This window comes from Chaetura pelagica, unplaced genomic scaffold (genome assembly GCF_000747805.2).
Source record: "Chaetura pelagica isolate M959 unplaced genomic scaffold, ChaPel_1.0 scaffold117, whole genome shotgun sequence".
In the NCBI taxonomy this organism is placed as follows: domain Eukaryota; kingdom Metazoa; phylum Chordata; class Aves; order Apodiformes; family Apodidae; genus Chaetura; species Chaetura pelagica.
The window spans coordinates 8,055,307-8,076,391 of NW_009954185.1; the positions used below are offsets into that span (position 1 = coordinate 8,055,307).

General features: G+C 37.9%; 1 protein-coding gene across 1 annotated transcript in view; it reads right to left on the minus strand.

The window, feature by feature from the left end:
• Positions 1-21,085, minus strand: part of MPPED1 (metallophosphoesterase domain containing 1) — a 44,189-nt gene that overhangs the window by 10,196 nt on the left and 12,908 nt on the right. Inside the window, exon 3 of the mRNA XM_010002977.1 lies at positions 15,349-15,574. Within this exon, the coding sequence (XP_010001279.1) occupies positions 15,349-15,574 (226 nt within the window). The remainder of the gene's footprint in view (positions 1-15,348; positions 15,575-21,085) is intronic.

A 21,085-nucleotide genomic window follows, 5' to 3' on the forward strand; every position in this document is an offset into this window, starting at 1 on the left:
CTGAAATCCAACTGACCACAAATGGCTTTTGCAGCTGTGAGAGGCTCTGCCTGCCCCTGCTAGGGCTAGCCTGTACACGGCCACAAACAGCCCGATTCCCCTTATGAATAGGCATGATCTGCTTATTAAGACAAGAAGCACTTTCCCCATCCCTCTCTCTCTCCCTCCCTTTGTGGGGACTGCAGCGCGTCGCCCGAGCGCGGGGCTGGTAAGTTATTCATGCTGGAGCTGTTCTTTTGTGACGGGGAGATGTTACAACTTGTGTGATTTGCCATTATGCTGTCTTTTGTGACAACCCCAGATCGAAAGAAATGTCTGGAATATTTCTGGCTAAAAAAACCCCAAAACAACGAACAAACCCAATACAGAAATTAATCTGAAGTCCAAGAAAGGATTCAGCAGAGGATGTTGGTGTGCTTTACATCTGAGAGAAGAAAGACAAATCATACACTCCAGTGCCCTCACTGCCAGTGCAAAACCATCTTTACGTGCACGTGGGGATTTTACAAATCCCAAAGACCTTTCTCCTGAAAATTTATTGCAAAACAGCCATCAAAGTTTCTGAGTAGGGAAAAAATATCTTCTCTACTACCCAGTACAAGTCTGTGACCTGATTATTGTGCAAAGACAACTTTGTCTAAGATTTCCATTTAGGATGGAACCTGAAAGCAAAGTTAAAGGCTTCGTATCGAGCACTGAATTTCTGGATCCCACATTACAGCTTACTCAGAAGAACTGTAAATTTTTCTAAATTACTTTTCAATAATATCTAACAAAAAAAAAAATACTGTCAAGTATGTTCTATTAGTGAAAAATCTGCTGTTTTCAAAAAACACCAAGAAACGTATTTGGCAATTAAAGACATACACCATGAATGTATTTCACCTCTGAAGTGAAACACTCATGTAGAAACATACTTTTTATTTAGGTCTTTCCTTCTTAAAGCAAACAGTTTGAGTCTCTCCACATATTACTGAAATTCAGTGGTATTATTATTATTATGGTAAGAATAATGACAGTCTACATGTAATACTCTAGGGGGAAAATATATTGGAAGTGAATGTGTTTACAGCCCAATTTACCTTATGTTAAAAACATACGAACAAGTTGTGCGGGTCACATAATCTACCCTACAAAAAAAGCTGAAAATCAGAATTTTGTATTAGCAATCGGATGTTGCTTTATGTACTGATTTTCTATCTTTCTGTTCTAAAGTAACCATTGGAATAATTTTCTTACAGAATGATAGTTGCTATGACAACCATAGCAAATTTTCCTTTTCTGAAACAGATGTCTCATTTAGTTGAAAATTAGAATGTGAAAAACCCATGGGAAAAATTAATTCAAACTTTAACAGAACACTGACTACAATGTAATCTCTTATAGGTTAACCCCTTAACATCTTTCTGCACTTTTACAGTAACCTTTTCATAAATTCTAATTAAACCAGTTTAACCTCCTAAGAATGACCTTCTTAGCTATCATTAGTGCTTTAGTTGTCTTTGAAAGGAACATTTCTATTACAATAATAACAGAAAAAAAGTCATACTAAAAAAACTAAGTGGTCAAACGTATTACACCCTTAATTATTTATTAGTTTTTCTTCTCTTCAGCTACCATGGGAAAAAGCTACCATGTAGTCCAAGAATTCTTTTGTCATTTAAATGGGAAATAACTTCGTTTTACATGTGATTTACTGTGAAGGGCGGTGATGCATGACACAGATTTGACCTGTAATTTAAGTGAAAATTAAAGGTTTTCAATTTTCAAGCCACTGGTACCCGTTGCAATCTACTCTGCAGATGCCCAAAAAGGGGACACACAAAGGGGTACTTGACTGGGGAAAACTACCAATGTGCATGGATTTTTCTATTCCAAGCAATGCGACAGTGAAATCTCATTCTCCATTACCTTGATTCCATTTAAACATTTTTATTTGAAGGAGGGATTCTTTCCTCTCTGTACCAGCTCAAGGGGACCCTCCACTGTACTTGGCCATTGGCTACAAAGGAACATGGCAGCCAGCCTGCAGGCAGCCACTCCATTACCTTGATTCCATTTAAACATTTTTATTTGAAGGAGGGATTCTTTCCTCTCTGTACCAGCTCAAGGGGACCCTCCACTGTACTTGGCCATTGGCTACAAAGGAACATGGCAGGCAGCCAGCAGGCAGCCACAGAAATACTCTCACCAGAGCCACTGCCCATAGAGCTTGCAGGGTGTCCGCTACCACAAGGACTTCAGGGCTGCAAGATTTACTGCCTCAGCTGCAGATAGGTTGGCCTGTTGAGCAAGACAAATCCTGCCACCAGTAGGCAGGCAATTACTCTCTTTGACTTCAAGGGAAAACTCCCTTGCCTAGTCCAATACCTGCAGAGAGCTATGGATGGTTACTGGCTGAATAGCCATTAGCCTACCAAAGGGATTGGTTGGCAGCATCTTGCAAACACCTCAGCAGCAAAAAACAGAAAACTAAAACATAATGCGCAGATCATTGTACCTCCTCATTTCTATCAAGTATCCTACAGAAATCGTTTTTGCAGCTGAAAGGCAAGTTCTCTCACTAGAATTTCTTTGCTTACTAAATCAACTTCAAAGGCTCACAAATACATTTACCTAGCTCCAGTCTTTCCTCCACAACAGGTGTCATTTTTCTCCAACTGGAAAATAAACAGATATTGGCTGGTGACTGCAGAGAAGCTCAGTGGGAAAAGAAAGGACCAAATCTGTCTTCTCATTTCTACTCCTCCTTCCTGACAATTGCAGAGCTGCCCATACTCAATATTTAGAAGACTGGACTATGAGTGCTGGAAGTCATACTGGTAAAAGTGACCAGATGAGAGCCATGGAGCACCAAAAAGCAGTCACATCCAGCAGTGGCAAACACAGGCAGAACTCCAACGTATCATGATTCCCAGGTTATGCAAGGTCGCTGTTGGATATGCAAGTCTCAATTTTCCTGGTCTTGATTTAATCTTACTATTATAACTAGATAAAGACCTGTGAACGTGGATATACAGCACTGTATATACTGTATGCCCTCCTGTCTGCCTGGTGCTTATACCCTTCAGGTGCTCAGATTTTTACGTTCCCCATCACTGCATTAGTTGAATTTATGCAGTCTCTGTAATTGCCTTTTTAGCCTTTCCTCAGTAAGTAACTATCCAGTTCACTGAGTATTTCTACTGCTTTTTGTTCCATTTTCTCTCCAAGTAAGGATTCATAAAAGTTCACCTTTTTCTGTGTGTGTGTGAAGTATTTCCTGTTTCCACATCTAAAGTGATTGTGATGTAACACTCAGCTTTTTGTCTTGTCTTCCTCTCATTGAAGAGAACCATCCCAAGCAGGCAGAAAACTAGCTAATAGGCCATTAGTGCCAAGAAGGACTGGCAGGGCTTGTTTACAGGGTTTAAAATACCACGCAACATCTTGGCATTTGAGCATTTTAACAGCATAACTGAGATTTTAAGACAAAAAGGTTTCAGAAGTTTTGAGCAGTATGAGACTTATATTATTACTAACCTCCATGTGACAGAGACAAGGGTAGTATAACTTTTGAGAAGTAACACAAAAGCAGTGTACAAAAAGAATTAAATTACGCAAAAAAAGAAGAAACTTAGATTCACTAATTCATAACATTGGAACCTGGGTTTTTTTAATAAAAGCTAAGGCCTTCCTTATACTTAAAATTAATACATGCAAATTATGGTTAATCTCATATAAGATTATCCCCTGGAACACAAGGCCACAAAGCACAGCTCAGCAGGTGGAAAAGAGAAAGCAGACAGAAGGGGAATGTAGGTGCTAAGACACGAGATGACTTGCACAGTGTTAGCTCAGGAAGCTGCAGTAAGCAGCAAATTGAACTCAGATCCTACATCCATCTGCTGGCCACAACAGACAACATCTCATCCGTGAGGAAGTTTGCTGTGTTCTTGGTTTTTTGCTTTACTTGCTTTGCATCCAAGGTTGTCATTCTTGAAACCCTGAATCAAATTAAATTATTGTTTTCACAAAAGGAAAGCAGGGTAAAAAAAAATCAGAATATGGCCCCTTGTCAGTAATTATTTCTTTTGCAACTTGAGTTACAAATGAAATCATTCATCTTTTGTGTAGTAAAGGATTTCATACATCTCTGACTGGAAAGAAGAAAGAATGAGCTGTGACTAATAGGAACTGATCATTTCTAAACATTAATCTGTTATAAAACAATGAAAAATAAAATTAAATCTACTTTATCTTCATAAGAAAAAACCCCAGAAGATAACAGGTAAAGAGAAAAATAATTTAAAACATGCCAACACCAAATGCAAATAGTTTATTTCATTCTGCTGGGAGCCAAATGATAATGTGCCATCTGATATTAAAAAAAAAAAAAGTAAAATAAACCCAAAAACAAATGTAAAAGCTACTCTGGAGTAATTAGCCAGGAGATTCAATGTTGAGGGCACAGCTGTAGAACTGTACAGACTTTCAGTATGATCCTATGGATTTAATGCAAAGCTGGTCTTTGAGACCCTGATATCTCAGAGCCTTGTTCCCTCAGCCTGATTCTCAGTGTGTAAAAACACAGGAACAGCCAGGTTATCCAGACTGTACTTCAGGTACTGATAGCTGATGGTCATAGAAAGAAGAAGGGTTAAGAGAGAGGAGGATGTAAACAGCAGTACAGTCACCATCTCATTTTAAATTTAAAACTTGTATGGATGGGCCAATCAGTAAGGAAAAACAATTTAAGGCCTGTCTATGCATGGCACCTTTTTAGTCTTTCACTACCAAATGACCAGATAGCTAAAGAAAAAGAATCTACATATTCTGCTAGTTAGTATTTAATGTAGTCCTCTAAGACTTTACAGAAGTTTGTTAACTGAGGAGATGGAATAATCCTTCAAATGGAAACATGGGGGTTTTTATGATGCAGGTCCTGGAGGGACTCTCCTAGATGAAACATGACTAAAATACATAGAATGTGTAATAGGTGCACTGGGAATCAATAAAAAAGGCCCTCACAGTAGCTGCTACTCAGTTTAGTAACTTACCAGGTTTACATTCTTTTCTCAAAGTACCAGAAGTAATTAGGCCATATGGACCAACTGTCTGCCAGTTCTTTTCTTTTTTTCCTTCCTTTTTGTTTTTTTACCTTATTTTCCTTAGTAAGTTCAAAGCCATTTAGAGTTAAACAAGCATGAAAATGCTTCCAAAACTAATAAATTAATATAGCATGTGTGCATATATGCATAAAGTGTATTATTTTTAACATTTTCAATTTAGCAACAGATGAACTTACTTCTCCTTTAAAAAAGCACACACTGATACTTCATATGCCATGTTTCTACCTGATATGAACAACATCCAAGCAATCCCAAATTCCAAATTCCTGTTTTCCTGCAGTACACTGCAGTACAGTGGTGGAAACCCAACTGCTGCAATGTAACTTTCTGTACCAAAAAAAGGTACAGCTTTAACACCTGGCTGCTCATTCAGGTTGCTAGGAATTCTGAGAGAACCTTTAAAAAAAAAGCATATACTTATGTGGTCTAAATTATATAGATGGACAAATTTGACACAAGCAGCTGCAGCCCTCTGTTTGAATGCTGGTTCCAATTTATTCTAATTTTTTTACCAGGGAAGAAAATCCTCATATTAATTCATATTAATCAATGCTAATTTATTAAATAAAGTTAATTTACGAACAACAAATCCAAAGGAAGCGTTCTGATGTTAAACAGCTTCACAACAAGTGGTAAATTACTTTCCCCCTTAAAAGGAACTCAGAGAACTGTGTTACAATTAGTTCCTGTGATGGTGGCTCTACCTACAGTTCTTCACGGAGAGCACAATGTAAACTCACCATCTACTTCTTGATCTAATAATGCATCTACTGTGTAAAAACCTAGGTAAAATGCATACATACAGGCTACCATGTAGCAGGGAAGCTGATTCTCACCAGGTGAAAATGGCTTATAAGCCAGTGGAGTTCTGCCAATTTACTCCAGCTGAGAATCAGCTCCATGTAGATCCGCTCCAAACTAGTTAGCTATTTGTGTTTCTCTTGGAAAACAGCCAAAGGGCTCATTGCAGTACCCAACTGTGTTTACATCTTTGAAGCATCCTGAAATTGCTGCTGTCTGAGACTACAGCCCAGACTACAGACAGAGCTGCTAGTCCTTTTGTTAAAGGGGGGGAGCACCAAAACAACAACAAAAAAGCACTTTAACTTTAAAATCAGCTTTCTCTCATAAAATTAAACTTTCAAGCAAATGTGAAAAATAAAGCAAAAATTGCTGTGGGGTGTTTCAATTTCACTCTCGTGGTTTATGAACTGCAAGAAAGTGAAGCTAATTCCCCGTAGTGAGATTACAGGTCTCCTCTTCTATAGGTCTTAAATTAAAAACCAGCTGAATCCAAAGTGAGCTAGTTTACTTGATCAGAAGATTTAATTATTTCTGCTAAGTAACTGAATGTGAACTACTTCCTTTTAATAGTGTACAACTAATAATTACTGCCCAAGAAAGGACATTTTTTTCCTACCAAGCTAATTAAAGTAAAGCAATATATTTTTCGACTGCTCTCAAATTTAACTAAAGCTAGAAACATTTGCAACAAAACAAGCAAATGCAAATCCCCACTCACCTATGAAATAGAAAGCCACACAATGTGTTCAGACATTACAAGAAACAGGACTCGCCAAAAAATATGACGTGAAATCAACCTGACTTCTGGTCTATATTCAGCACACACACTCACCAGCAGTGTAACACCCTGCACACTTGTGCAGGCACAGTGGAGGAACACAACTGCAAAGTAGAAGCAAAGCAGCTTTGGCTTCAGCAACTGATGAGGCTCACTCTGCAAGAGCCCACTGTGCAATGTGTTAGATCCCTACTCCTAATACGCAAACACATACAAGTAAGCAGCATGCAAAGCTGTTTGACTTCCTGGTTTTCCTTTATTGTGACTACTGCCCTGGGCAATGTTGGGAAGAAATTTTATTCCAGAGAAAACATTTTCTGGATTAATTTTTATTTTATTTTAACAAGGAAAAAAAAAAAAGGGATATTCTAGATTGCTGTGACTTTTAAAAAATCTTGTGGTAAATGGAAAAACAAAATTTCTCAGGAGCATATAATACATCACATTGGTCTGATTTTTATTATCTTTATGGGCTGCAATAGGTGTAGTGCAGTTTACATTTGCATTTACTCACACACCTATTGCAGAGTTTAATTAGTTAACAACTATGTTCTATAAACAGGCTATAGAAAATACAGTTGAGTCTGAGAAAATATTGCTTTGTTCCATACAGCTTTTTTTTTTTTTTTCAGCAATGTTAATATTCTTGCTAGTTCATTTCAGTCACTTAATTTGTATGGTAGTGTTCATTAAAAAGACCTCTCCTGAATACAGTATGATAGCTCATATGAACAATAGCACCTATATACCTCACGTCTACTGAATGAGATTCACATTTGCTGGCTTTCCAAGCCATGTAAAGAAAACATTTTCTAAGATGAGTTTATCACATGAAATGCAACAATTTTAGCAAAGTGCCATTAATAGAGAAAAAAAAACCCAAAAACAATTAGGAGAAAAGCCACCCTGTGATCTGTTTCTGATGTCAAAAGAGCCAGAATGCACTCTAAAGTCTCACTTTCTGCCACTGGAAAGCCTTTCACACTTCAAGAGTTCAGTATCTTACATTTCTCCCAAACACCTTCCCTGAACAGCTGGATTTAATAGATCAACATCGTTTTGCAGGAAAAAGCATTCTTATGATCTTCCATATGGTGCAAACTAAACCACAGTGTATTGTGGTTTTAAGTGTTTTTAGAAGCAGTGCTTTCCAAAATGGAAAATGGTTTCTGCTAAGTATGGGAGAGGAAATAAAAATATCACTCCAGCATTCTATTAAAATACAATTAAAACTGTATCAACGTGCCTCAGATGGTTAATTAATATATTTTAACAGGATGATGAATTTTGGTTTCTCTCTTCTAAACACTTTGCTATTTCTTACATGTCTGTCACATCTTACATCTTTAATGAATGCCTGAAATAAATCATCAGTGTTCTAACCACAGTAATGCAGCCACATCAGGTAGGCTTAGATGCCAACCTTCTCCCTAAAGTTTCTAAAACATGAAATGCTTCAATTTTAAATAATGAGTGGAGTCTATTATTCCTACTCATGATTTTCATTCCCCTTAAGAATCATGTCAGTCTATCTAAATTACTCACTTATATTGCCTGCCTCAAAGTCACTAATTAAAAAACCTCCAAATAGTTTCCAACTTTAAAAATCAGAGAATATCTACCATGTTTAAAATGTTATTTCTGAGCAACCAAAACCCAGTACTCTGTAGTATGTCCATACCCAGCATTTCCACATCCACCCAAACAAAACCGTAGCACTGACCAAGCAAGATATGAAAACAAGCCACCTGCTCAAAAACCTACTTAATCTGTGGTTTCCAGAATTTTTTATTCCTTTAGGAAACAGTATAGAAGCAACTGCACTTTAGTTATTTGTATTTTTATATTTTGACCAAGTGAGGGTCCAGAAAGAAGAGAACATAGGAGGAACAGGTATTTTTAATTAGAAAAAAGTATGGATTTGTCCAGCAAGGCACTGAATAGTGGGGTGTATTTTTTTCAGTTTTGAAAGGAGGCACAAGAACTAAGAATCTGACTGGTCACTTTCATACACAAGTTACCATTTTCTGTGAATTGTTCAGGGAATGAAACCTGCAATGTAACATCTTGCACTCTTGCTGCTGCTGCTCTATCTAGAAGCCACACTCCCAACTTGGGAGGTATATTATGTTAAATTAAGTCAGTATTTTATTTTAATACAGTTTAATTTTAATTGATGTTCACCTCAATGACTGTAAAGATTTGTACAAGGTCTGGGTAAGTAAACATTAGATGATTCATCACTAGCAAATGAAAGCATGTCCCTCTCATGAAATTAATCTATAAATCTTTGCTGTATTATTTTACTGATGGAAACTGAGTTCAGTGAGGAATGAAAGAGACTATTATAGCTATTCTTGAAAAGACAGAGGAGGAAAGCACTGGAATGGAGACCTAGGGTATGGGTAGCCTCTGTGTGGAGAAAAAACAAACCTGCCTCATTTTGCTATGAAGTCACCATTTTTTCTACCCAAAGTGCAGACAAGCACACGTGTCCACACACACACCGGCGCACAACGTAGAGGGAGAACATTTGAGGAGTATTACAAAGTCACCTACTTTGTGATGAAAAAAACAAATCAGACAAGAAAATAACAAATCAGATGGAAGACACCTAAAGGTAAGCACTGCTGAGCACAGTGGATTATAAAGCTGGAGTAAAGACACTTGGCTACATACTGGAATAGTACAGATAGCTGCAGTACACCAAGAAAAGGGCTGGAACAAAATTCCAGCCCTCACACCTAAGTGGGATGGTGATTTGGAGAATAAGCCTCCTGTTAAGGCTGCTTGGGGCTGAGCCAGTGGCTGATACTAAAGCAACCAACAGGTTGATGTCCTTCATACTGGAAGGAATTCAGATGTTCTCTGACATAGCCAGAGCTCTGCCCCAGAATGCTAAGCTTAGTTAAAAAAATACTTAAACAGAAAAAAACCAAGCTACTCCCCACATACATACTCCTAACTTGCTTCACTCAGTTCCCATTATCTGAACATCAATGTTGTATGAGAGCTGTTGGCACATGTCTAAACATGCAGGGGCCACATCTAATCAATGTTTAATTTGGGTAGAAGCTACATAACCCCCGGAGTCCAGCCCAGGTGTCTGTCACTTCAGGACAAATGGTCACAAATGCCTGTCTAAGCTGATACTAATCTTTGCTTTCCCATTTTCCCTGACTGGGAAATGAAAGTTTCTTAAGTTCCAGATGGCCTGTAAGAATAGAATGAAGGAGGAAATGAGAATACATAGACAGCAGAAAAAAAACTGTAATTCTGCAAAAAGAAAAATGAGGTTCTGTTTCGCAGGAATAGATCCCTCCAGATAATCAAAGCCAAGCAAAAATCCACTCTCTGGATAATGAGTCTGGAGACAATCTCATCCTAAAGGGCTTCTTTAAGCTATCCAGGCTGGTATGTTATTTAGAATAATTAAATCATCTTGTTTGGCAAGAGGGCTTCGATTGTTCCTTCCTTTCCCACACTGTGGGGAAAAAAAAGCAATCCACTGAAAGCAATAATGTGCTCACCTGCTAACTTATATACCTGTTTGAAAGCAGGAGGACCAAAGTTTCTCCTGCAGCTGTGTACAGCTGCTTAGAAGTACTATGGAAATTCAGTGGCTACGAAGATGTTCTCCTTCTGCCACTTTCATTTCTCTTGCTATGTGAAGTAAAATGTGTACTCTTACATTAAGGCACAGTAATCCACCTTTTAATAGAAGATGACACTGGAATTCCTGCCACTTTCCACAAGATCAGAGCACACACACACAGTACCTGTTCTTCTGCACATACACGTATTTTCTATAAATTTGAGGGAAGGGTGCAATATTGGACTTTGGGCAACAGCCAGTATAACCTTTGCCAGACACAAAGAGCTGCTGATTCTTGATAAGGGGTCAGTTCATTAGACTTAATGTCTTACCATCAGTTATTGCATGCAACAGGAGAACAGACAGCCAAGTTACTTACTCATTGACTTGTAAAAAACTCATTGGAAAAAACATGTAGTGGGGTAGAGTCAACTACTGGAAACTTGGGCAAGCAGAGAACAGACATAGCAACACTCAGGATCACACTTGCACATATGCACCTTAGAGAGGTGTGCTCACACTAACATAAAAATGCATGTGCACCTTTATAGGCATGTATTTTTACATGACAATTCTGAATAATGACCATAAAAGAAGAAATACATAGGTCACTCATTCAACAAGCGTGGCAGATCTTGTGCACTGCACATCAGGGTTTTTTTGTGCACAGTGTGTAATTGTGCAGTTAAAATCTTTAGCAGTGCAGAAGCACAAGTGAGTTGCATAGCCTATCTTCATTCCATCTGTAGCCCACACTAAACCTCTTACCTGCAAAATAATAACACATTGTGAGAGTAATGAACTACAACCGAAGGTTGGAAAACTGTAACTTAAATGCTCACTAATCATTTATGAATATGGTTCCATGAATGACAGAATCATAAAGATAATAACCAGTCTGATAACACAGGAAAGACCTTCTGCTTCAAATCCAAATTCAAATGTTCACTACTACCTCGGCTGCCTGACTTCCAAACCTCCTGTTGGGACTATCTACTGCTTGTAGGGAATTGGATATCAAGAGCAAAGATGCCTATTGCAAGGCTTTGTTGGTACCTGTTCATTTCAGGTATAAACACAGACACCTACCTCTTGCTCCATCATGAGATTGACAGAAACACAGAAATACTGTTCAAAAGGGACCTCTGGAGATTCTAAGTCGAACCTACCACTCACCACCATTAGATCTGGTCAGCCACAACTGTGTAGCCAATTACTGAAAACACCTAAGGATGGATTCTCTACCACCTCTCTGGTGTTCCTGCTTGCTCTACTTTTACTTATGATTTTGAATGTTACTGAAAAATAAACACCCCTGGAAAATGGCTTCCTCTTTAGCAATGCTTAGCAGTCAAAAGCACGTTATACAGAGTTATTGAATTATTTGAGTTATTCTATCTGACAAAAAGTTTGACTTCTCATCATAGCAGTACAGATTGTACTGCTTAAATGGGTGTTTAAAAGTACTTTCCAACCAGAAGCTTTCCAGTTTCCAGTAAATGCTCTTAAGGAGCCCAAGTCTTTGATTTCATAGGAACTATGGCTATTCACTACAGAAGATTGCTTCCAGGTCTGTGAATGTGTTCTGCCCACGTGCTGGCATTTGCATGGATGAAACCAGAGTACATCTTCCTGTGCCTAGCTTTTTATGAAAAAAATTCACAGGCTGCAGACTTCATATGGGAAAAAAACCACAATGACTCCCAGCATCAGGGCTACACTAGAAGCAAGCATGTTGCCTTCTTACGGGTTCCCTATTCACCTAGATCTGACAACCAACACTGCATGGTTGTCAAAACCATGTGCACTGTCAAAAACACCAGCCTGCTGGGCCAAACAAAGCCACCCATAAAACTCAAGATTGGTCTGAATACATGTAACATCTTGGTGCTCCCAAGCTTCTCATGAAGCATCTAATGTTTTTATACTCCTTCATCATCTCTACTGATAATCCATGGTCCAATTTACTGGTGTTGTAAATACTAATTCCTAAATAGCAGCTTTTATGCTTTGTAGCTTGCATTTCAAAATGGCTGCTCCCTGCTCGATGATAACACTAACTTAATTAACATTTAAGGCAGTTAAATTTCCGTTAGTGAGTAGAGGCTCAATCTGGTACTTGAAATTTTGCCCTTGGAGCCCAGGAGAGTTACAGCATTGGTTTCTTACCAAATTGGTTTTAGATAATTACAGAGGTCAAAATACTCAAGTGCTACTGAACATATTTAACCACACTCAAATGGTACATATGTAAAATGCCTTAGGGACTGGCATGTTATGCAAGCCAATCAAGCTCTCATGGTTACTTTGCAACTAAAACATCTTAAGCAGAAATACAATCTAATTGTGGACAGGTCATATACATAAATGCAGATGGCTACAGGCAAACACACTAAGCTAATGCTTGTTGGCATTCACTCAGACCTTACTCCAGCATTCTCAAAGTACTTCGAAACTATTGAGGGATATCTCTAGCTTGTTCTTATTTTTACAAAGGGTGAAGTAAGACAGAAGGTGAGGACTGTAACCAGAAATGTAAAGGCAGAATCTGTGGCCCTAGTCTTAATTTCCAGATAGCTCACCTTCTCATTAAATAGTCATGTATGAACAACAAACATAAGCTGTAATTGGGAGTTCTCCAATTCAACAAATCCATTCAAAAAGCTAGGTGCATATTTTCAAGGCTGGAAAAGAAAATTATTTTAGGATACTAAACAAGCAAATGCATGAAATTTAGTTTTCTCATTGAGTTCTGAGATCTTAAAGGAATTTAAATTTTCCACTTCATAAGCATTTTCTAAAGAACTGGCTTCATGATGCAAGGGCAAAAAGAGATTCAGCATGGGAAGTTGAGAGTTCCATAGGTTTTTAGAGACTGTATTACTATCACACAAATAGAAAATGAGATTGATTTCCCAGAGAGGCTATGAGAAACCTCTTTTCAGGGTGAGTGAATTATAGAATCAAAAAGAAATGCTAAAGAACAGTAGCAATCAGTAGGCACAGACTTGTACTACAGCCTTCAATCTAGCAGGAAGCTAGTTTAGCCCACACAAAGTAGCTCTTTCTCTTCCTAAGTTTTCTGGCTTGTGGGCTGGCTGATGTGAATTTCTTACTTCTGCATCTCCTGTTCTGATGGATTAATGAAGAGCAACTTATTATTGCTATTATTGTTGCTGCTGTTTCCACCAGATGTGGCATCAGTTAGCATGGAAACTCCATTCAGCATTGCATAATAGCAAACAAATAAAATAGTTTGCCTGGAAGACTTCCACTGAGACTTGCTCCCACCTTAAGTTAGCAAAGATCTTCAAAGGACCTTACAACACTCTTCTTCCAGGACCATAAGGGGGTGGGAGATGAGTTAGCAACACTATGAAACGTAGTGGGGAAGTTTAGATATAACCTGAAGATGTGTAAAGATGGAAAGCAATCTTTTTCATGAAGAATAGGTCATGCCACACAACTTGTGCAAAATGACAGGATTAGTGCACAAAGGCAATGTGGCAGATGATTTTACAGAAACATTATTTATGGGTTAGTGGATGGACAAAAGTTTGCTCAACAGATTTGTACAGATCTTATCATACACAGATAGTTCAAGTAATTTCCTTTAGTCTCTACATAGTGCTACTTCATAGATAGTGTTTTGCTTTAATTTAATTTATCTAGACTTTAATGAGACTTTTGGTACTTTTCTGCCTGGAAAATTACTACTGACACTGGAAATATGGTTCCTGGTTAAGGATATTGCAATGAAGAGATGAAGTTGCCAGAAATATTGTAAACAGAGCATAATTACAGTATTTACAGTTGAACATCAAAACGGGAAGAGATGCCAAGTGGCATTTCTCAGAAGTTAATATTGGGACTGATACCATCTAATATCTTCCCTAATAATTTGGAAAATGAAGTAAATTGTACATTGATTGAATGCACAGTAGACACAAGAGGAAGATGAACTACAACACAGCAGGTGGGTACGCTGAAAAAACCCAGGAAGATCTGGAGATATAAGAGGGAGAGAGAGAAGGATGCCTTTAAGAGGGAAGCTATTTAATGTAGACAAATGTAGAATAATAAGCTCAGAGAAAGTAAACATCCATCTCAAGTAACCAAATGGGAAAATGCCAATTTTTGGAGGGTTTTTTTTGTGTTTGTTTTTTGTTGTTTTTTTATAAAAGAATCTATTATGTTTCACAGTTTATTCACGCTGAAAATTCACATTGGGGTGTATGCATCAGGTTTGACAACCTGCTTGCTACATTCCAGCCTGATATGATTTTAAAAGGAAGAATAACAGATCCCCTTAAAAACCTGCCTTTTAAAATATATTTTTCCTTATTTTAAATGGATACTGAATCTCATACTTTACAGTCCTGTTAGTAGAAATAAAATAGCAGTAATGCAACATAAGCAAGAGACCCAACAGCCGCACATACAAGGTCCAAGGTGAAGGTCAGGAAGCCAGAGCCCATTTGTCTCCTATACTGTCAAGGAGTTCTGAATGTTCACTAATTTATTAACTTCAGTTTAGAAGCTCAACTGTACATTGAGGAAAGGATTGCTCTATTTTAAAAAACTAAGATTCTGAGGGATATTAAAAAAAAAAAAGCCTAAGCAAATACTGAAACAAGCTTGCTGCATTAAATAACTCCTGTATACACTAATGAACCTTAAATATTATCTGGAGGATGGAAATTGTCAAAAGAATGTACTCGTGCAATAAAAGTAACCTATAATTTATAAATTCACAAAGTACAGAAATAATACTTTATGACACAAAAAACCCTGCATGGCCTATGTTAGAGAACTGCTTCTTGCTGAGAGTTTAAAGAGTACACTATCTTTTTCCCATCATTATTTGGTTACAATCTCCATAACACAAGTATATTATTTTGTCACAGGAATGATCCATTACAAGAAAACACAAAAACTTTATCAAAATGTGTATTACTTTTCTTCCTAACACAGCAATCCAAATATAGCTGATGCATACAAAATGGCTGATGTGATAGCAATCAACAGTATTTTTTATATATGCTTAAAAACCTACTTACCAAGGGGAGCCATATATTCTGAATCCCCTCACTGTCACTTCAGAGTCTTGAAGATAGATGCAGTTTGTTAGAAGAGACTGTACATTTTCATAGCTCTCTGGTTTCAGCTTAGAAACAGAGGGGAAATAGTAAAAGTCCTGCTTGATTAAATCAGCCATGAATTCCTGATCAAAGGTCAATTCATGATTTCCTGCTATCACAATCTTGTATTCATAGGGCAGGCTACCTAAAACAGTGAAAAAGAAACAAATTAGTTGTTTTATGGAAAATCTGATGAAAGCAAAGAGACAGACTCACAAAGCATTATCAATTCCTATAATATGATCACATGTGAAACAACTGAATGTATCCTTACCATGTTACAGTAATTCCTCGTGGTTTCAGGTAAATGACATTACTGTCTTTTTCAGGGCACCCTATGATTTAGCACGCTTAGCATTAATGTGTTGAAACTACAATCAACTCATCAACCTTAAAAACCCATCTGCAGACTTCTGCTCTACTATTTACTTCTAGTTAATTGCCATTTGTGCTGCAAGTATCACTTACTGTGACAGTGACGATAACTTTGACAGAAATTAGGGTTCAAAAAAGACTGGCCGTAACGCTTGAGAAAATAATAATGTCAGCTCTGTTCCCCCAGAGCTGTGGTCTTTATTGGCTTGTACTGATGAGGTCTTACAGAGTCAGATCTTGGGTCAGCCAGAGTGGTCTGCTGCCCTCTTTACTCTGACATTAAGTTCAAGCCTTCAAGCCAGACAGGGATTGGGTTTAGCTGTCAAAACTCCACATCCCACAGAGAAGTCTCGCAGTTTGCCTCAATCCCATGTTTTTTCCTGCTCCATTTTCTCAGTGACTTCCTTAGATCCATGGACTATAATTTAAAGTGACTCATGCTCAAGAATATTTTGCAACCGGTACTTAGTGAGAAACCTTACAACAGCCTCCTGCTGAAGGCAAGAATCTGTATACCCACACACGTGGGCTATTCCTGAGAGCAGCACTGCAAAGGAAACTTTCCACCTGACTCCACATTTGGTTATCAGCTGGATTCTACCCTTGAGAGCAGGCATCACCTGTCACAAAAAGCTCAACAGAAACCTTAGTATATCTGGGAGGAAACAAAGACAGAAACTGTGTAAAGCTGCATTCATTAGCTTTGCTTCTGTTCTATTAATTTGAATCAGGATGAGGACAGTCAGAACAGGAGATTGGGAGCAGAAGGGAGTATTTTCTTGAAAATGAGACCCATCTTGCATAACAGCAACAGAAACCTTTAGTGATGACTCCAAGCCTAACCTAGAGGTAGGATACTTAGAGAATATAAAACACCAGTCAATAAGCAGTGGCAAAAGTTGGCACGAGTCAGACTTAAGAATAAAATGCAACAGTGTGATTCAGAAACAGACAAAACATATGGAAATGGAAAACAGAGAACAGCACTAGCCCAGAGGAGATGCTACATGGCTGAAATCATTATTTGCTAAATAAGAAGATCTGGGTAGCTCTAAAGTATATGTTTCAGACACTTATGACACCTGTAGTAGGAAAACATTGTACAGGTTCCAGTCTTTTCTGTGGATCAAGTATGTGTGTGCCTTTAGAATACGTATAAACAGAAACTCTCTTCATAGATTTCTGATTACACGTTGACTGTTGGAGATTCAATAATTTACCTAAAAGACTACTTGAGATGTAAATTTTGTCCTTTTTGCTTCTGAAATGCTTAAGCAACTTACAGATGTGTACTCCATCCCTATAAGCTTTCTGGGTGTGTGCACACCTAGAGACACAAGTAAAAAATGTTACATACCACAGTATGTGTGGGAACCTACAGGCCATAAAGCATTCTTAGGAAACAGAAAAACAAAGAAATCCTGTATGCTGCAATATTGTTAACAATTCCATTTCTATTCTGTTTTGTAAATCTTTTCCAGCTCATCTGATCCATCCATCTAGCAGCCAAGAACCTGTATGAGCTGGTTACAGTTGTTGCTTTCACTAATGTATTTATGTCATGTTGCTGTCTGTGGGTGTTACTTAGGCAAATTAGCAAATTACTCTAAATGTACAGTTACATTTCTTATAGTAGCGGCCAGAAGCACTGCTGTAGTTACAGGTCCATCAGCTTTTCAATTAATAACTGTGTTTTTGATGAGTTTGCAGCTCAGGTTTTTTTCCTTTCATTCCAAACCAGGCAGCAACTAAACCTATTTCCGTCCCTTTGTCTCCATAAGCCCTCTTTACCCTTCAACTCTTAGGTTTTTTTTGTCTAATAGGGGTATTTTTTGCTCCTTGCATATGAATTTAACAATATTTTGTTTAAACTTTGTTCCTTAGATGACTTTAGAACATGCTTCACTACTCCTCCAAGTGCTTTTGAAGTGCAAAGTCAACCTTAGGTATAAATCTTTGAAACCTTGTTCTTGGCTGGGCACAGTTGTCATGAACTATATGTATAAGATGCTAGTTAAGAGGATGTAGATGAAGACCCTCAGCTATCAGACCACAATATTGATTACACATTTTCCATCTTCTTTGCTTTGACTATGATCCATACTTACTAATACTCACTCTAGTCCTCATGGAGTAGTCAACATTGAATGCTAAATATCTCTAAGCACTAAAGCTTGGTCCTCCTATCATTAACATCAGAGGCACCAACACCACCTTTCTGTAGCAGGACCACAGTCCAACATCCAGGGTGTTAGCACAATCCTGAGAAATGCTAATTTTTTCAAGTGCCTTTTATAGACTTAAGATCCACCAAGTATTCCCAATATCTGACACTGCTTCCCATCTTTACTAACAGCCTGGATGATCTGATTGGACGCACTTCCAGCAAGTTTGCAAACGCCAAATTAGGGGTAGGGATCTGCTGACCCCCTCTGGAGGGCATGTCTGCTATTAGGAGGAACCTCTAAAGGCTGGAAAAATGGGCTTACAAACTTCATAAAAGCAAATGTAAACTCCTGCACCTAGGATGGAGGAACTTCATTCAACAAGACTCAGCAGTGTGTCTTTGTGGCAAAGCCAGCCAGCCACATCCTGGTCTGTATTCGCATTGATGATACCAGGTGAACAAAGGGAGTGATCTTTCTCCTCTATCTAGCACTTGTGAGACCACATCTGGAGTGTGGTGTCCAGTTCTGGGTTCACCAGTAAAAGAAAAGTACAGACTAACTGAACCAAGTCCAGCAGAGGGCCATCAAGATTGCTGGGGAATGTGGCATATAGGAAGAGGCTGAGATCTGAAACTAGAAAAGACAAAAGGAAGACCTTACTGATGTCTGCAACTACAAGATCTCATGATAGAGAGAAGGCAGATGTAGGTTCTCTTCACAGGTGCACACAGGTACTACAAGAGGCAACAGACACAAGTGGGAACATGGCATAAGGAAAGAAGTTTACCATGAGGATCATCAGAAGGTGGAATAGGGGGTTCTGAGCAGCCTGCTCTAACTAGACCTGCTTTGAAGAGGAGGTTGGACTCAATGAGTTCTGAGGTAGAGTCTGCCCTTCACCCCCCATGCTGTGTGATTCTAGGTTTCTGTGAGTCTACACTGGAAAACAAACAAGAATTTTAAGGAGACTGCAATGCTGAAAGAAATTTAAAACTCATTTTGTGTTGTGATTCTAATGGAACAAATCTATGGTAGACAAGCAATTTAACAGGACTAGAAACTACGTTCCATTAACTTTGGTATAAGTTTCTCTTACTATCCATTTAGCAGATGAGTAGGACTAAATACCCAACTGATAGGCAATTAACGTTTGATGCTAGCATATGGCTTTGCTGGTGGGCAGGTAGCAAACTTAGTTTAATACAGAAACTATGTATACAAAGATATTACAGAAAATTTATGGCTGTCACAGGAATTCTGCACACATATCCATGACAAAATTCATTCCCCAGTAAAATTAAGGCAGCAAGCATGTAAGAAATAGATCTGCCGTTCAGGAGTGCCAAGAAACACATGCAAAAACATATGCTATGGGAGTCAAAGATGTATTTCCAAACCAAAAAAAAGACAGGAAAAGTTATTAATTTGGGGGAAAATCTACTTTTTTTTTTTTCCTGATCTCTTATTTTGACCGGTCAAAACAAAACAAGGGTTTTTGCCCAAAGGCTGGGGATTCCTCTGTTCTTGGCACATGAGAATCTTCTGCTAAATTATCCCTATAACATGGAGACAAACTACAACTAGAACTGGTTGGAAAAATTTTACCAAAACAGTTTTCTGTATTAAAATTATTAATACCACTAGGATGAAATGGGATATATTTGGAAATTCATGTAGTGATTCTGACATTACCAAGGAAACAAAATTAATCAAAATGTCAGTTTAAAATGTTTTGGAGGGAATAAAATTTCATTGCTTAGAAAAAATTTGTATTTTTTCCTAAAATAAGGGATTTTTTTCCTCCTATAATGTCTAACTTGCAAGATATTTTCACCCATAATCAATCTCTAGTCACTTCATCCTATTTGGATTTGGAACTGACAGGAATGTTTACACATCAAAATTCTGTCCATTTGGAATGGGGCTTCAAGCCACCATCCACTCTTTCAGCCTCACTTTTAACATGGGATGAGAGATTTTTCCCTCCTTTTTTCTTCTTCTCTGCTACATAGCTCTTTTCTTTCCTGCCTAATTTTTCCCTTTTCTTTCCATTTTGTAATCTCCCCCTGGATGCAAAAAAATACTGGAGATGCATTATCTTGCACTTAATTTAGCAGTTTAAGCAAAGAGTAACAACTTCTCACAGAAAAAGAAATTGTAGAAGTACAATGCTTTATACTTCTGTACATCTGTCTCTCAATATCCCTCGGAAAACACCCAACAGATTCACGTCATTTGCTATATTAAGCAGAGGAGTAAAGGCCTCAAAGATAATTATATTCCCTTGAGTTTCCTGAAAGTGACTAAAAAGACTAATGCCCAGTCTGAAGGAGGGGCTTCAAAGGAATGAGAAATCACACAGCATGAGAAACCTAAGAACCCATATACAGCCTAAGAGACAAAATCCAAGGAGTCAGGCAGCAGTGGCTGGCCTGAGTAACAACTCATCACACAAAAAAATTCTGCCCTACATCACCTAAATCAATGTAATTTATTATTCTTTGAGATTATTTTACTATCAAAAAGCCTGGGATATCATTATTTAGCTTGTATAGAGCCATACTATATTATCATCTTACCAGCATCTTGACTAGATACACAGAGGTTTTTTCAATAATGGCAAGCTCTATTCAGAAAGTTTCTTAGCCTTTATCTGCTTAGTGTAAGAATTTGATATTACTTCTGGGAATATAATGTGTATAAGAGTATATATTGTTTAGCTAGCAACATCTTTGTTTATTCCTTTTTTTACTGTAGGTTACTAATTAAGAAAAAACAAGTGCACATCTAATTTTTTGCATGTTTATGCACCAATTACAAAATTATTACAGCAATTCTTAACTTCGAAACTACAGTGGGTCCTTTTTATGATCAACATATTTTTTACAAAATAACTTGAAATGCTGAGGAACCATTACTTGAACTACAAACTGCATAATGCAAAGCACTAAACAATGTGCCTTTGTTTGCTATTTCTCTGCATTTCAGTTTGTTCAAACTAGAATTCTGTGTGCTAAAAGGTTCACCCTGTTCTATCAGCAAGTCCCCTTCTCCATAAATTAGACTGATGCTGCATATAATTCAAAAGAAAATGCATGATGTTTATATTCCAG